At 38.5% G+C, this 16,033-nt stretch overlaps 1 protein-coding gene across 3 annotated transcripts in view; it reads left to right on the top strand.

Annotated features, from left to right (window-relative positions):
• The window catches only part of LCLAT1 (lysocardiolipin acyltransferase 1), a 139,903-nt gene that overhangs the window by 77,831 nt on the left and 46,039 nt on the right, over positions 1-16,033 (top strand). For all 3 annotated transcript variants that reach the window (XM_037528273.2, XM_037528274.2, XM_054701226.1), the window contains one exon: positions 5,934-6,050. In XM_037528273.2, the coding sequence (XP_037384170.2) occupies positions 5,934-6,050 (117 nt within the window). The remainder of the gene's footprint in view (positions 1-5,933; positions 6,051-16,033) is intronic.

The following is a 16,033-nucleotide window of genomic DNA, read 5'->3' as shown; positions in this document are numbered from 1 at the left end:
ATTCCTGCTATGAGTGAGACCATCCGGTATTTTTCTTTTTCTTTCTGGCTTATTTCGCTGAGCATGATCCCTTCCAGCGCCATCCATGTTGCTGCAAATTGCATGTGTTTATCTTTTTTGAATGCTGAGTAATATTCCATGGTGTATATGGACCACATCTTCTTGATCCAGTCATCTATTTTTGGGCATTTGGGTTGTTTCCAAAGCTTAGCTATTGTAAATAGTGCTGCTATAAACATAGGGATGCAGGTGCTCTTTGGAATTGATGTTTCTGTGTCCTTTGGGTAAATACCTAGGAGTGGAATTGCTGGATCACATGGAAGCTCTATGTTTAGTAGGTCAAGAAATCTCCACACAGCTCTCCATAGTGGTTGGACCAGTTTGCACTCCCACCAGCAGTGCAGGAGAGTTCCTTTTTCTCCACAGCCTCGCCAACATTTATCGTTGCTAGTTTTTTTAATATGTGCCATTCTCACTGGTGTAAGATGGTACCTCATTGTAGTTTTGATTTGCATTTCCCTGATTACAAGTGATGTTGAGCATTTTTTCATATGCCTGTTGGCCATTTGCATTTCTTCTTCAGAGAAGTTTCTTTTTTGCTCTTCTGCCCATTTTTTGACTGGATTATTTTCTTTGTTGTTGTTGAGTCTCATCAGCTCTTTATAGATTTTTGTGATCAGTCCTTTATCATTAGTGTTGGGAGCAAAAATGTTCTCCCAGTCGGTGGGGTTTCTCTTTGTTTTTGTTATTGTCTCTTTTGCTGTGCAGAAGCTCTTTAGTTTGATGTAGTCCCAGCTGTTTATCTTTGCCTTCACTATCACTGCTTTGGGTGATGTGTCTGTAAAGATGTCTTTGATGTGCATATCATGTAGTGTTTTTTTTTTTTTAAAGATTTATTTATTTATTTTATACAAGCATTGGGTATATAGTCAGAAGCGCGGGAGGGTGAGAGAATTCACCAGAGCCAGAGCAGGGAGCAGAGCAGGCAGAAGGACCGAAGTACACTGCTGAGGGGAGCAGCGGGCAGCAGGAGAGGTCTGCGCACCATGTGGGACCCTCCTCCGGTGGCCGGGGAGCAGCCGGGGATCGAACCGGCGCTGCAGAGGCGGCGGGCAGCTTCGCAACCCAGCGCTTAACCGCTGCGCCACCGGGGAGGCCCTCATGTAGTGTTTTGCCTATATTTCCTTCCATATATTTTATGGTTTCAGGTCTTATGTCTAGTTCTTTAATCCATTTTGAGTTGGTTTTTGTGCATGGTGTTAGGTAGTAGTCAAGCTTCATTCTTTTGCATGTAGCAACCCAGTTTTCCCAGCACCATTTATTGAACAAACTTTCTTTGCTCCAATGCATAGTCTTTGCTCCTTTGTCAAAGATTAGTTGACCATAAATCTGTGGGTTTATTTCTGGATTTTGTATTTGATTCCATTGGTCTGTGTGTCTGTTCTTGTTCCAATACCATGCAGTTTTGATGATTATGGCTTTGTAGTATAGTTTGAAGTCTGGGAGTATGATGCTTCCATTCCCTTCTTTTTTTTTTTCAGGAGAGCTTTGGCTATTCAGGATTTCTGGTGATTCCATATAAACTTCATCAATGATTGTTCTATTTCTTTGAAGAATGACATTGAAATTTTTATTGGAATAGCATTGAATCTGTATATTGCTTTTGGTAGGATGGCCATTTTAATAATGTTTATTCTTCCAATCCATGAGCAGGGGATGTCTTTCCATTTCTTTGTGACTTCTTCTATTTCTTTTATCAGTGTTTTATAGTTTTCTTTGTATAGGTCCTCTAACTCTTTTGTTAGATTTATTCCCAAGTATTTGATTTTTTTTGTTTTGATAATAAAAGGGATGGTTTTTTGATTTCTTCTTCTTCAGATTTATTGTTTGTGTATAGGAAGGCTACTGACTTTTGCGTGTTGATTTTGTATCCTGCCACTTTACTGAACTGATTGATGAGTTGAATCAGTTTTTCTGTGGAGTTTTTGGGGTTCTCTATGTATATTATCATATCATCTGCAAATAGTGATAGTTTGACTTCTTCTTTTCCTATTTGGATTCCTTGTATGTCTTTCTCTTGTCTTATTGCTCTGGCTAGGACTTCCAGTATTATAATGAAAAGCAGTGATTAGAGTGGACATCCTTGTCTTGTTCCAGATCTTAATGGGAATGCTTTCAGCTTTTTGCCATTGAGAATGATACTGGCTGTTGGCTTGTCATTTATGGCCTTTGTGATGTTGAGGTATGTTCCTTGTATCCCAAGAATTTCAAGGGCTTTTATCATGAATGGGTGTTGCACTTTGTCGAAAGCTTTCTCGGCATCTACTGATATTATCATATGGTTTTTATATTTCTTTTTGTTGATGTGTTGGATAACATTGATTGATTTTCGGATGTTGAACCATCCTTGTGTTCCTGGAATGAAACCTACCTGGTCGTGGTGAATTATCTTATGGATACATTGTTGGATTCTGATAGCTGAAATTTTATTGAGGATTTTTGCATCAGTGTTCATTAGTCAGATTGGCCTGTAGTTTTCTTTTTTTGCGTTGTCCTTGTTCGGTTTTGGTATTAGTGTAATGTTGGCTTCATAGAACGTGTGTGGTATTATCCCTTCCTTCTCAATTTTTTGGAAGAGTTTGTGAAGGATAGGCACTAATTTGTTTCTGAACGTTTGGTAGAATTCATTTGTAAATCCATCAGGTCCTGGGCTTTTGTTTTTGGGGAGGTTTTTGATTACCATTTCAGTTTCGCTGCTTGTAATTGGTCTGTTTAGGTGTTCTATTTCTTCTTTATCTAACTTTGGGTGATTGTAGAGTTGTGGGAATTTGTCCATCTCCTCTAGATTGTTGAACTTGTTTCCATATAACTGTTCATAGTAGTTTCTGATTATTCTTTTGATTTCTGCTGTGTCTGTTGTGATTTCTCCTCTTTCATTTATGATCCTGTTTATTTGTGCTTTCTCCCTTTTTTTCCTTTGTGAGCCTGGCTAGGGGTTTGTCTATTTTATTTATGGCCCGGTCATGACTTTTTTGACAGCCCAATATTAATTTGCAGGAATTGGGAAACCTAACGATTGTAATTGCACTTCACATAAAGACTATTCTTACTTTTGTTGTTGCTTTAGGTCAGTTGATCAAATGCACACACCAACAAAAATAAATTTTAAACAAAACATGTGTTTTAAAAGTTTAGTCGTTTTACATTATATTGGTTTATTAGTCAGGGGTTTCCAGAAAAAAAAATGGTACCAACAGGAGTGAGTGTGTGTGGGGGTATGTGTGCACACAGAGAGAGAGATAGGGGAAGACAGAGATTTTAAGGAATTGACATACAGGATTGCTCACTCTGTTGTGGAAGCTTGGCAAGTCAAAAATTTGCAGGATAAATCAGCATACTGGAGACCCAGGAAAGAGGTCAAGTCCAAAGGCAGTCTGTTGACAAATGTTTTCCTGGTTGAAGAGGTTAATCTTTTTCTATTAACACCTTTAACTGTTTGGATGAGGCCCACATACATACTTTACTCAAAGGATACTGATTCATCCAAAATACCCTCACAGATACACCTAGAATAATATTTAACCAAATGTCTGGGTATTGTGGCTTAGCAAATTTGGCATATAGAGTTAACCATCACAATTGATACAATTTTGAGTTCTGTCTCCCTGATTTGGAAAGGAAAGCTTTTGCAGATTCAAACAATTATAATCATCATCATAATAATATATGCAATTAGATACCCTTATACATAAAACTAAGAAATAGATGAGTGTCTGGAAGCTTATATGTAAAACAGAGTACCTACATTAGTGAAGCTCACATTCCAAGAGGAAAGACAAAATTTAAAAAAAAACAAAAAACTGTGCATAAAGATATCAGGTATTCGTGAGATGTATGCAAAAAAGAGAAACAGAAATTGATGGTGTATTCAGAGAAAGTCCCTTAATTTTCTCTGTAAGAAGAAAGTAAATGAACAAAATAGAAAGCCAAGCAGATACCTGGACAAAAAGTATTCTGGCTTGAGAGAACTGCACAGATGCTGTGTTGCGAACATGCCTGGTTGCTCTGAGAATGGCAGAGCAGCCAGTCATGTCACTGGAGTGGAGGGAGTTCAGGGTCAAGACCAGAGGTGATGACCAGAAGCAAGCAGAATGCTGTGTGCCCTGATAATCACTGCGGTGGGGGCAGGAGGTGGGTGAAGTGGGGATGGAGGAAACAGTTTGCACCCGTAGTAATCTTTCTGTGTCTCAGATTATTTCTACCTTCACTCGTGTGAATTGACACACAGGATTGCTCACTCTGTTGTGGGAGCTTGGCAAGTCAAAAATTTGCAGGATAAATCAACATACTGGAGACCCAGGAAAGAGGTCAAGTCCAAAGGCAGTCCGTTGACAAATTTTTTCCTGGTTGAAGAGGTTAATCTTTTTCTATTAACACCTTTAACTGTTTGGATGAGGCCCACATACATACTTTACTCAAAGGATACTGATTCATCCAAAATACCCTCACAGATACACCTAGAATAATAGGTGAAGGTAGAAATAATCTGAGACACAGAGAAATTCTATGTTTTAGAATTACCTATGCTTGTATTTACATTTTGTAAGAGAGGTCAATTTTGTCTTCAGATCCCCAAATGTCTGTGATGAATTGCAAGAGCAAATTACAGAGTAGTTAAGTACTTATTTTTGTAATGTTCCTGGGATTCCTCATCCCATGTAAAGTCCTACTGGCTGTCTGTAAGATACTGTTTTGTAGTTCCAGGTCCAGCATATTGTCAATATTGTCAAGTGGATGTGAGAGGAGGTTTTTTTTTTTTTCGTTTTTTTTTTTTTTTTTTTTTTTTTAACATTTTTGACGTGCTGGGGATCTCTGGGTATTTAATTCTTTTAGTTAATTCAATTTTAACAGAATGTTACACCTTTTATAAGAGTGTTCTTCAGATGTTTTGTGTTGTGAAGTTAATCTGTGTTTTGAGGATTCTGATCTTAAATTTACTCTTAAGAAAGTTGTGTTTACATGTATGTGATTTTTTTTTCCCTTGTGACTTGGAATAGTCTATAAATCTCAGGATGCAGCTGAGGATTGTAGGTTCCAGCATCTGCTGTCATCAGAAGGTATTCATGATCTCCCCTAGTGGGTGAGGCCAAATTTCTAAACATGTTACTTTTTCCAAGTACATTTGCTGAATAGTGGGTTTAGTTCTTCTTGGAACTTATAAAGTTACCTCATGGAATGGAAAAAGAAGTTTTTGCCAACAATTGGAACATATACTTGACTCTGTAACTATATTCAGCCAAACTATGTTCAGATGTTTGTACATGATGTGCTAATCCTGTGCCCATTCTGTTATGGAGTGGCTTTGGTTAGTAATATTAGCATGTGCTATGCCTGAGCAAGGCAGATATTTCACTTTGCATTGAAGCCCCAAATTATTGGGGTTAAAGTAAATTTTGATCTGATGGATGGCAAATTACTATTTTTTTCTGGATGTCTAGATCCTTACCTTTTATTTACTTTTTTGGTTTTATTTGTGTTATATATATTTTGGTATTTAAATGTTTATTATGTATGGACTATCTTACAAAAATTTTAGCATATCAGTATTTTGCACTTCAGTTTTTACTGTATATTGACTATTTTATGAGATCCCATAAAGAATTTTAAAGATTTTAATGTGAATCGTAGGAAACTATTATAAAAAGTCTACTAATACCTTAGTGGAAATTTGAAAATGTTATATAGTAGGAGTTAACTCTAGGATCTTTGTTAGGGACCAAATAAAGTATTTGGTCTTCTCATTTCACTCAATATATGCTATAGTCAGTAATGATAGAAAAATCAACTGCCATTTTTGTCAAAGAAGTTCTGCACTGTATCCTTACCTCACATCCCTAATTTTATGACTTCTAATGGTCTGTTGTTTTGTTTAGAAAACAGCAAGGCTCGAAGTAATGATTTTGCTGAAAAGAATGGACTTCAGAAATATGAGTATGTCTTACACCCAAGAACAACAGGCTTTACTTTTGTCGTAGACCGTCTAAGAGAAGGTAAGCACCCATCTCAAAGTGTGTTTTTTATGTAGGTGACAAACATTGCTAAACTTTGTATATATCCTTTTAGAAATGACAAAGCACTTTTTAAATATTTTTTCCTCAAGGAATGAGTTACTACATTTTTTAACTAAATCGACCCATGGCATTAGATTGTTTTAATATACATTTTTTGAAAATGTTTGTAAAGTCAGATCTTTCCCCTTTTTGTCATAGTGGAATTGTGTGCATCATTTTCTATCATTTTATGTTTAAATGTTTCTTAAAGCAGCAAAACTGTCTTGAAAGTGTCTTGTCACTTACAGTTATGTATAGCTTAAAAATATTTTTACATTCATTATTCCACTCTAACAAATGAGTCTCGTTGGTAGGAAGACAAGTGCTGCTACCTCCATTTAACAGTTGACATAGATCAGGGATAGAACCTCATTATTCTTAGCTCATGGCTCATCCTCCTGCCTCATACTTCTCCCAAACTCTACCCAGTGAAGGACAAGTGGGGACAAGGTGATTTGATGGATGACATCACACCCACTTAAATGTTTGTGTTGATATTTTTGTTACGTAAAATTAAAGTTTGCATTTTATTGTAGCTGCATGGTTGTGTTTCTATATCCATAAACGAGTATACAAATTACACATATGACTATAATGTGGAAAAGGAAATATCCAGAAAGTGTTAAAGTGTTCAAAACTCAGTCACCTAGCTGAAGACAAATCCTGTGTGCGTGTTTCTGCTCTCCACTCTGATTCTTAGCAAGCCCTAGTGGGTAATCATGACATCTGTGACAAATTATCACCTTCATCTAGTATTGCTGCATTGTCATAAAAACCATTTGTGCCTAACTTGAAAAGTCTGAAAACATTATGTAAGAAATGGTGTGGCATTCTACTTTCTTCCTGTAAATGGCAACACTGTTGTTCCTTAAGGTTTAACAGGCCTTAAAGCATAAAGGATAACCTCAGATAATGAACCCTGCCCAGAGGAAGCATCTTTTTAACTAAGTGCTCGTGGTTTTAAAGAAAGTACAGTCAATCCAAAATCATCTTAGTATATAGTAAAATGTCCTTATTAGTCCTTGTTAGTTTGGTTTGCTTTTGGAATTCTGTGACTATAAGTAATAGGAAATGGGCTTGTGGGCTTGAAGGTTATAGTATTTATGGATAGTGTTTATTTGCCCATGTAGCTCATGGGAAATGCAGTTCTTCATGCCTATGGAATAGGGTAGGGAGGCCCTGAGACTCTGAAGTATGTTTTTTTTTTTTTAATGTGATACCACTTTACTATGGTATGTAATGTAGACTCACCCTTTTCACTCAACAGTATGTTTTCTATTTCCTCACATAATCTGATATTTCATAGTATTTAATGTCTTTAAAGATATTTTTGACACACATTCATGTACTGCATTTCTGTCAACACAAGTATCCTGTTGGAACACATTTTTTGCTAATAAAGATCTTCTGAAGTGTAGGCAGGATAATGGAGATCATTTTTTTTTTTAAAGATTTATTTATTTATTCATACAAGAACTAGGATACAGGCCAAAGGTGCAAGGGATGAGAGGATTCACCAGAGACAGAGTGGGGATCAGAACAGGCAGATTGACTGAAATACACAGCTGAGGGGAGCAGCGGGTGAGTCAGGAGAGGTCTACTGCACCATGTGGGTAGCTCCCTGGCTGGGATTGAACTCACGCTGCAGTGGCTGCTGATAGCTTCATAGGTTGTGTCTTAATCCCTTGGGCCACCAGGGATGCCAATGGAGATAATTTTATAGTAGGTAAAATTATATCTGTAAAGTTCTCTGTTCTGAGATCTGGAAAATAGCAAACTACTTTATCACTGGGGAATGTATATTACTTAATTATCACTCAAAGTATTAGGCAACATCCACAGCCTGTAACTGACTGCCAGAGCTGGTAACTGACTTTCTCCCCATCAGTATCAGTGAAAAAGGAAAACACAGTTGGCTTATTCCATTTGCTTCAGTTAGTCAAGTAGAATGGGCTTATACATTATAATAAGAAACATGATGAAAATAGTCATAATAGTAAAAGGTGCTGACACTGAGCATTTGCTAAGTACCAGGTGCTATAGTAAGTGTTTTATATGCATAAGGGTAAATAATCCTTACAACAACCCTACCTGCTAGGTACCACTATTAATATTTAACCCACAGAGCAAATTGAAGCAGAAATTGAGGTAAGTAAGCACATGGAAATTACTGGGATATCATTTGTCTGACTGAATACCCATATTGTTTACATTACAGCTTGGTGCCTTTTGAATTTATAGAATGATTTTAAAGTCCCAAAATCATAAAGCACCTTTGTAACAGTAGTGAGCAGCATAGTTTTCTTCAAAAAATATTTTTTAAAAAGAGTAAGAGGCTAAGAGATGGTGGTCCCGGGAAGGTAGTTATGATGCTGCCTGAGATGGCACTGGGATTTGCACAGCCGAAGGAGTGTGAACTGAAGGGGCCAGGGCAGCTTGGCTTTCGGTAAGGGTAGGGGATGTCAAGTGAATAGAAAGAGAACACTTCATCAGGGATCTAGTGAAGGGGACCCAGAAGTCATCTCGTCCAGAGTGCCCTTTTAGAAAAGGAATCTAAGACTCAGGAAGGGCACAACACAACTCTGATCTTTAGACCCCTAAGTTCAATCTTTGATAATGAATTATGTGGAAAAGAAGCTTTCTATTAAAAAAAAAAAGACCACTGTAAATATTCCAATGGATTCCTGGAGGGCAAATTAGAACAAATTGCCATAGAAGTATGGCCAAGTTACACCACTGTAGGGTAAGTAAAGTATCAAGCTTTTCCGCCTTCCTGCCATTAGATTAAATGCATGCCTGATGGCGGACATCTGGAGTAGGGTGTGGGCATACATACACTGGGTTTATACGGGCGGCGTCAGAGGAAGACAGAGGCCACAAGAGAACACCGGAGAGCCCAGAAAGAGTGAAGACTCGCCGGGGGCTCGAAGGTCTGCCAGCCTCCCGGCCCCCGGGCACCCCTGCCTACTGTGTACCTGGTACAATCCCAATAAAAGCCTGCAGAAGCCACCAAGGGCTCCAGGACCTCTCCTTTACCCTGGTCTGCTCGGGTCATAGAGATCCTGCTCTGTGTCATTCCTGGCACTACAACCGCTCACACATACGTGTAAGTGAACTCACTGTTGCTGTAGTCCGTTAGGCAGCGTGCACAGAGGAGAAGTGCGGACATCACTAAGTTAAGGGTAAATGTATTGAAAAACTAAATAATGCATAACAAGGAAAGTAGTTTCTGTGTTTCTTTTAGAATATATTTCACTGAGATTTAGAACATTTAGAACACACATTTATCCTGAAACATGACACTTAGCATCTTTTCAGTGTATTGTATATGTTGCACTGTTTGTTCCCTGGGAGTGTATGTATGCTAAAGGGTTACAGTCTATAAAGTATATAGCTGAGCAGGCAACTAGGTTAAACCAATATTTGTTATTTTATGTCAAGCCTCAGTCTTTAAATTCAAAGTTAAAAACAGTGTATTTCATTCCATATTTAGCTCATATGCCTAAACATGAAGGAATGAACTTGTCTTCCTGTTAATATAATGGTTCCATATAAATTTTGTAATCATGGAACAAAAAACAACTGTTAGTTGTATTCATTGGGCTTTTTTTGGGGTGGGGGGGTGGGGGGGGTGGGGATTTTTGTCAGGAAGAAAAATCACAAATTCCGATTTTTTAATATTAAATTTTTATTGAGGTATGGCTTGCAACAACGTATATTTTAGGGGTTATAGGTTCATACTACCCCCATGGCATTAAGTCATGGGGCTCCCTCTTCCTTTTGGGCTCTACACCCCTACTCATTGTTGTAGACAGTCAAAGAAAGTTCATGAAAATACTTTCTGGAAATGTGATTGTGTTTCCCAAACTAGGCCTAACATTAAGTATTTAAAAAATTGTAAATCGCATAATAGCCTGAAAGTAGAAGTGAAGGGTTAGTGAAATGTGTTAATGGGTACAGGTGGTCTTAAACAGCTTGTTTTCAGGTCCTGCCCATCTTACTCATTCCTGTTTCAAGCTCCTTAAGAGGTATTTTGAAACACCTTAAGTTGGAGGCCTCCCCGGTGGCCTAGGGGTTTAAGGCTCAGTACTACCAATGCTAATGGCCTGAGTTCGAGCCCCGGCCAGGGAGCCTGACACAGGTTATGGTGCAGCAGATCCATATTTCATCTGCTGCGCCGCTCTGGTGTGCGTGTGTGCGTGGGAGAGAGAGTGTGTGTATGTGTGGGAGAGAGAGTGTGTGTATGTGTGGGAGAGTGAGTGTGTAGAGTGGGGTCTTCAACATGAAACGAAACAAAAGCTTTAATAACTACAAATAAAGATTTGGAAATAGGACTGGTAGAAAACCAAGTGATGGTTTTACAAGACCCTAAAACTTGTAAGAAAAAAAGGAACATGACCAAATCTGAGCAGTGTTAATCACAAGGAGAAAAATGAATTCTCATCAGCATGCCTGATCAAAACTCTTCAGTCTATTTTCAGAGAGAGAGAACCACTACTGATCAACACCTAAGACTGATAGCGTTTTCATCTGCCCTGAGAACATTAGCAGTTACCTGGGGAAGTAAAAGTTTCTCAATTATACCCACCTTGCTTTATCAATGGTGTTGTTAGACCTTTGTGTTTGATTTGGGGCTCTATTTTTCCTACATAGTGCACAACCAACAACTGATAATCCAGTCTGTTTCTGGCTTACAGTACCCATGTGGCCAACAGGAGCCACCACTCTCTGCAGTTCACATTGCATTTATCTTAGTTGGCGAGCCTGCCCCAGAATTGCCTTTTGATGATTGTTTCTAAATCACCAGTATTGTTCTAGAAGGCCAGGAAGAAAGGCAGACAAACTATTGAAATATTGGGTGTATTATATGCCATGCACTCTGACCTTTCATGTGACTTTTTATTGCTGGAATCTATTTATGAAATAGGATAAGACCTTTCCTTTATGTTAAAAAAAAATGTAATTGCACAGTAGATCTCTGACATTTGCTAGAATAATTTGAGACCTTTTCCATTTCTCCAAATTTGCAGATAGCTTTGTGGCATAGCAGTTGACTCCCTTTTGAGGCCATTTTACAAAGAACAAAGCTTTTATCTATTTATGGTGATGAACAGAACACAACAAAGCCAAAATGAAATTGGGACACTGATCAGTGGGTAAAAACACAGATCAACTAAATGAGTTGGTCCTACATATTATGAAACTGATTCAAATTTGCCTCAGCAAAATTACAAATAACTGCATATCAGAAACCTTTGGGGCCTCTCTTTCATACTACATCTTTGAATGTCATGGTATTGCTTAGACTGTGAATGGCATGTTTATTAATGTATATTATTTTTCTCTGCTCATTTTAGTTCTCTCTCACAGTAAAAAATAAATCCCAGCTGCTACTCATCATTGACTTTAATGAAAAAATTCGCAACATCCTGAATGAAAAATTATAGAAGCTCTATATTGTACACATAAGAACGAGCACCTAATGTTTATCAAGTACCTACCATGAGCCAGGCACTGAGTTGCTTACACTCATTAAGCAGGATAAAGAAACATGTAATCACCCAAGCAGCTTTTCAAAACACAGACACTCAGGGCCAATTTCAGACCTTAAATCAAAGTCTGCTTGTGGCCTGGGTTCATTGAGTTATTCCCCTGGTCACTTACATACATATCATTTACTTCTCATAATTGCACTAAATAATAATTTTCCCTGTTCTACACCTAAGCAGACTCACTGTAACTCCTTTTGCTCAGGGTCTCATGACTAAGCGGAGGTACCATGATTTAGACTCAGGTCTGTTTGATGCTGAAGCCAGTGTTCTTTCCACTGTGTAATATGTTAATAGTTTTCCAAATACTACAAAAATGTAACCTTTTAGGTTTTTTTCTCTTTCCAAGATTTTCTTCCGGTATCCTTGACTGTACTAATATTTTGTTTAAAACAGAAAAAAATACATTAAGGATTTCATTTTTCTAAGCACCTCATTTACGTTTCTGGCTCCTGTATTTACTAGTCTTCTTCCACCTCTATAGTCCTTCAAATAATGCAGAAATAAAGAAATATGACACTCAAAATTGTGGTTCAAGCTTTTTCTTTTTGCCACTCAGTGAGTCTCCAAAAAGGGGCTGATAACTTGACATTCTCAATGGGATGTCACTTACTAAAAAAGGCTTTTTTTTTAATTATAAAAATAGAACATTTACTGTTAAAAATTTGTAAAATTCAAAGAACAGGGCACTCTTATTAGCCTTGTCAGAAGGCAAAAAGGTTTGATTTCTTTTTAAGCACCCAGAGCCTGCCTTTTGACTTACAGTCTTCCTGTGTTTTCCCACATGAATTCATATACATCAGCCAGAACTAGGGTCAAATCATACATTTTGTTTTATAAAGTTGTTTTTCCCAAATTTACTGGATTGTGCCTGTTGTCTCAGTGCCCTTACATCAGTTTGCGCAGGCATGCATTCTATCAGATAGTCAGGCTGCTATTTAACCAGTCCTCTGTTGTTCAAAATTAAAACTGCTTCTAGCTTTCCACTCCTATAAATACCAAGGTATGCATGAATCTCTGTGTAATTATTTTCTTAGTGTATATTTCCAAATTTAATTATTGAGTCAAGGGGCACACATTTTTAAGGTTTAAAAAAATTCTTATTCTCTGCCCCATTTCATTTGATCACCAGATTCTGTCAGTGTCTTGGAAGTGTCTCAGAGAGACGTCCGATGGTCTTGCATTTCCATGGTTGCCCATTGGATGGGATGCCATCACTTCTCCTTTTTCTCTTCCGGATTGTGTGACTGTCTGCCTCTGACTTCTTTGCTAATCCATATTGCACACTCGCCTAATGTTTTTTATAAAGCCCTCCCCCATAATGGAACTGCACATATGTACTCAGGAGATTCTAGGGGCACATATTGTTTGACATAGCCCGTTCCCTTGAATATCATTAACTATAGGGAAAAAATGATAGTGTCATAAGAGATATGAATAGAAAGCATTTTGAAGGCATAAGGGAAGATGAATCTATCTTTTCCTACAGTGACACTAAAGAGGTGACATGAGCCAAGGATTAAAGAATAAGGCACTTTCCCGGCCGGGGGGGGGGGGGGGGGGAAGGCATTTAAATATTTGCATATTTTCTTATTTCTTGGTCAAGACTTCCTATAATTTCAATCTACTCTTAAAATTTTACTGCTCAGAAACCCCTTTCATGCAGCGTGAGCCAGCAGATTTGTCCGAATTAATTATTCCTGACTTTGCCTTACACTTTCTGAATTTTGCCTCTGGTTATATCTGCCCAGGCTAAAATTTACTACATTGCTTTGCTCTTTCTATAACCTTCAGATATTCTTCCTTTAACGATCCTCTGAGAATCCATTCCAGTTCCCCTGACCAGCAGTCATCTAGCCTGTCTTTTTCCTCTCTAATAGGACTTAGTGTCGTAGACCTTGCTTTGATGTTTTACCTTACTTTCCTAAATGGACTGCAATGGCCATACTTCCTTAGACTATTAAAGACAAAGGTTTTATTTCTAAAATCCACTGAATACCTTTTCTTCCTTATCTTATTTCCCGTTTTGCCAACTTATGGATGGCACTGTCAGTTCTTTTTGAAATATATTCCCCCTTGTGTGTTTCACAATCCCCTTGGCCTCACATTTTTTTCTCCCACTTCTCAAGACTCTCTTGCAGGTTCTTCTTACCTCTGGCCCTTTATTGTTTGTGATCCTCCTAAGACTCTTCTAGTTTTCTGCGTTTTCTCACCCTGCACATTCTCGCCTAGCTGTGTCATTCAGGTTTGTGGCTTTAATGATCATTCATACACTCACGACTCCTGCGTCTAAATCCTGAGTCCCAAAACCCTCACTTATGTCAGTGACTTTTGCCACTTGATTCTGCAGGCACTTTGGCTTCAGTATGTTCAAAAAAACGGGATTCCTACCTAAAAATGGGATTCCTCCTTGCTCATCTGTGTTCCCCACACTGAGTGGTAGTAGTGCTGGTGATAATGATCTAATGGCTAGGATTAATGAGCGCTTGTGTGCCAGGATTTTGTCAAGTGCTTCACTGAAGTAGTTCATTTAGTTCTTTGAGAAGATTATCTCCATTTTATGCATGAGAAAACTGAGCTACAGAGAAATCGAGTAATAGCCCAAGATTATCCAGCCTTTAAATGGCAGAGCTGGGCATCTAGGACTGTAGAGCCTTTGACTTCAGACTATGTATTTTTGACTTAGTTATTCAAGCCACAAACCCAGGCGTCATTCTTGGCTCACCCCAACCTCTGCCATTTGAATACAGTGAAATCCCAACCAAGGCCTTTTGATCCCATGTCTTCAGTCTCTTCCAAATTAGTCATCTTCTTTCCCCTGCCAGTTCTCACTGCCATCAGATTTTCCCTGAGTTTTCATACCTCTTCTCACTAGTCTTCCTAGTTCTGGATTCACCCTAAGTAGTCTTTCCCTCCACACAGTAGCTGGAACATCAAGCCTTTGAAGGTGGCAGCACACTAAGTTAAGAGCTCAGACTTTGGAGTCAGAAGACCTGAGTTGGCATCCTGCTGTCTCAGCGAGCAGCAGTGTCACTGGTCTGGTTACGTACCTCAGTAAACCTCAGTTCCATCACCACCTGTAAGTAGGAATAATAATGCATGCTTTAATAAATCCTCACAAAAGTCCTATAAAGTTGGATAAAATCACGTGCCTAAAACAGTGCCTGGAAAATAGCAAGCACTCAGTAGACATTGCACTACTAATTGTTAATTCCTGGCCAAAACTGGAAAACTATGAAACCAAAGGACAAAATTAAACTAGTTTGTTTAATATGATTTGCCAGATCCTCTATGACTTGGTCCTTACTTGCCTCTGTAGCCTTGTCTTCTGTCTCCTAAGTTGTCCCTTTAGTCCTGGCCATACTGAACAGCTCTCCTTTCCCAGAATCCACAGCATTCTGAGCCTTCTCCACTCTAGTACTAGTTTCTTTTCTTACCAACCTGTAGGTTGTAGCTTAGATGACAGTCCATTTGGGAAAGCTACTCAACTTTCTTAGTCTTCTGGCCTCCTTGTGTGAGTGCTTTTCCTGCTGTACTTGCTCTATATAAATGTTTTTCTTACCATGTTACCACTTGTTTAATTGCCTATTTCATCCGCTAACTCTTGTTTCCTGACCATAAGAGCCACATCTGCCCCATTGACAGTTTTTATCTCCAGCCTTTACTGCAGACCTGGCACATTATAGATACTCTTTATTTTTTGGAACCAACCAGTTGACAGGTTGATGTAATTTTACACCTATATATTTTCCTATAAAATGTTAAAGCACCAAACAAATATGCACATTACAGTAATAGCAATACCACAACAAAAATAGAACAAAAATGAGTGTGAGGTTAGTATATAAAATATATGTTATAAGGTTAGGATATATGATGTAAGGTTAATATACAAAATAGGTTATAAGGTGCTATATTCCCATAAAGTAAGGGTTCAAAAATTGGCTCTGAACTTTTTGGCACCTTTATAGAGAGAGCCTGAACAGGCTCATTGACAAAATCCTTAAGAGTAAAGCAAACCATGCTGCCAGCAAAGGCATGACCATTTCTGAAGGACTTGAGAAAAAGCCCTTCCATGGTCCCTCACATGACATGGTGCACTGTCAGTGCCTCATAGCATCTCGTGTTAAACCTTCCCCGTAGCCTCAGCAGGCTTGTCCATGCTTGTTATTGTCACAGAACAGACCAGTAAGAGCAGTCCAGTGTGAATTTAGTGTGTCTCAAGTCTAAAGGTGTAGAGAGACTACATGTCCTTCAGACCATTCTCCATATGGTATTTCACTGACTGGTCAGCACCGAGAGCTGGTTCAGCACCGAGTTTGCAACGCATCTAAGTATGAATATTCTGGGTCACGACCTACGTACAGGGCTTTG

Source organism: Talpa occidentalis, unplaced genomic scaffold (assembly GCF_014898055.3).
Source record: "Talpa occidentalis isolate TD23 unplaced genomic scaffold, MPIMG_talOcc4v2.1 talOcc4.5, whole genome shotgun sequence".
NCBI classification, from domain to species: domain Eukaryota; kingdom Metazoa; phylum Chordata; class Mammalia; order Eulipotyphla; family Talpidae; genus Talpa; species Talpa occidentalis.
The sequence above is the reverse complement of the archived record's forward strand: the minus strand, read 5'-3'. Positions and strand labels throughout refer to the sequence as shown.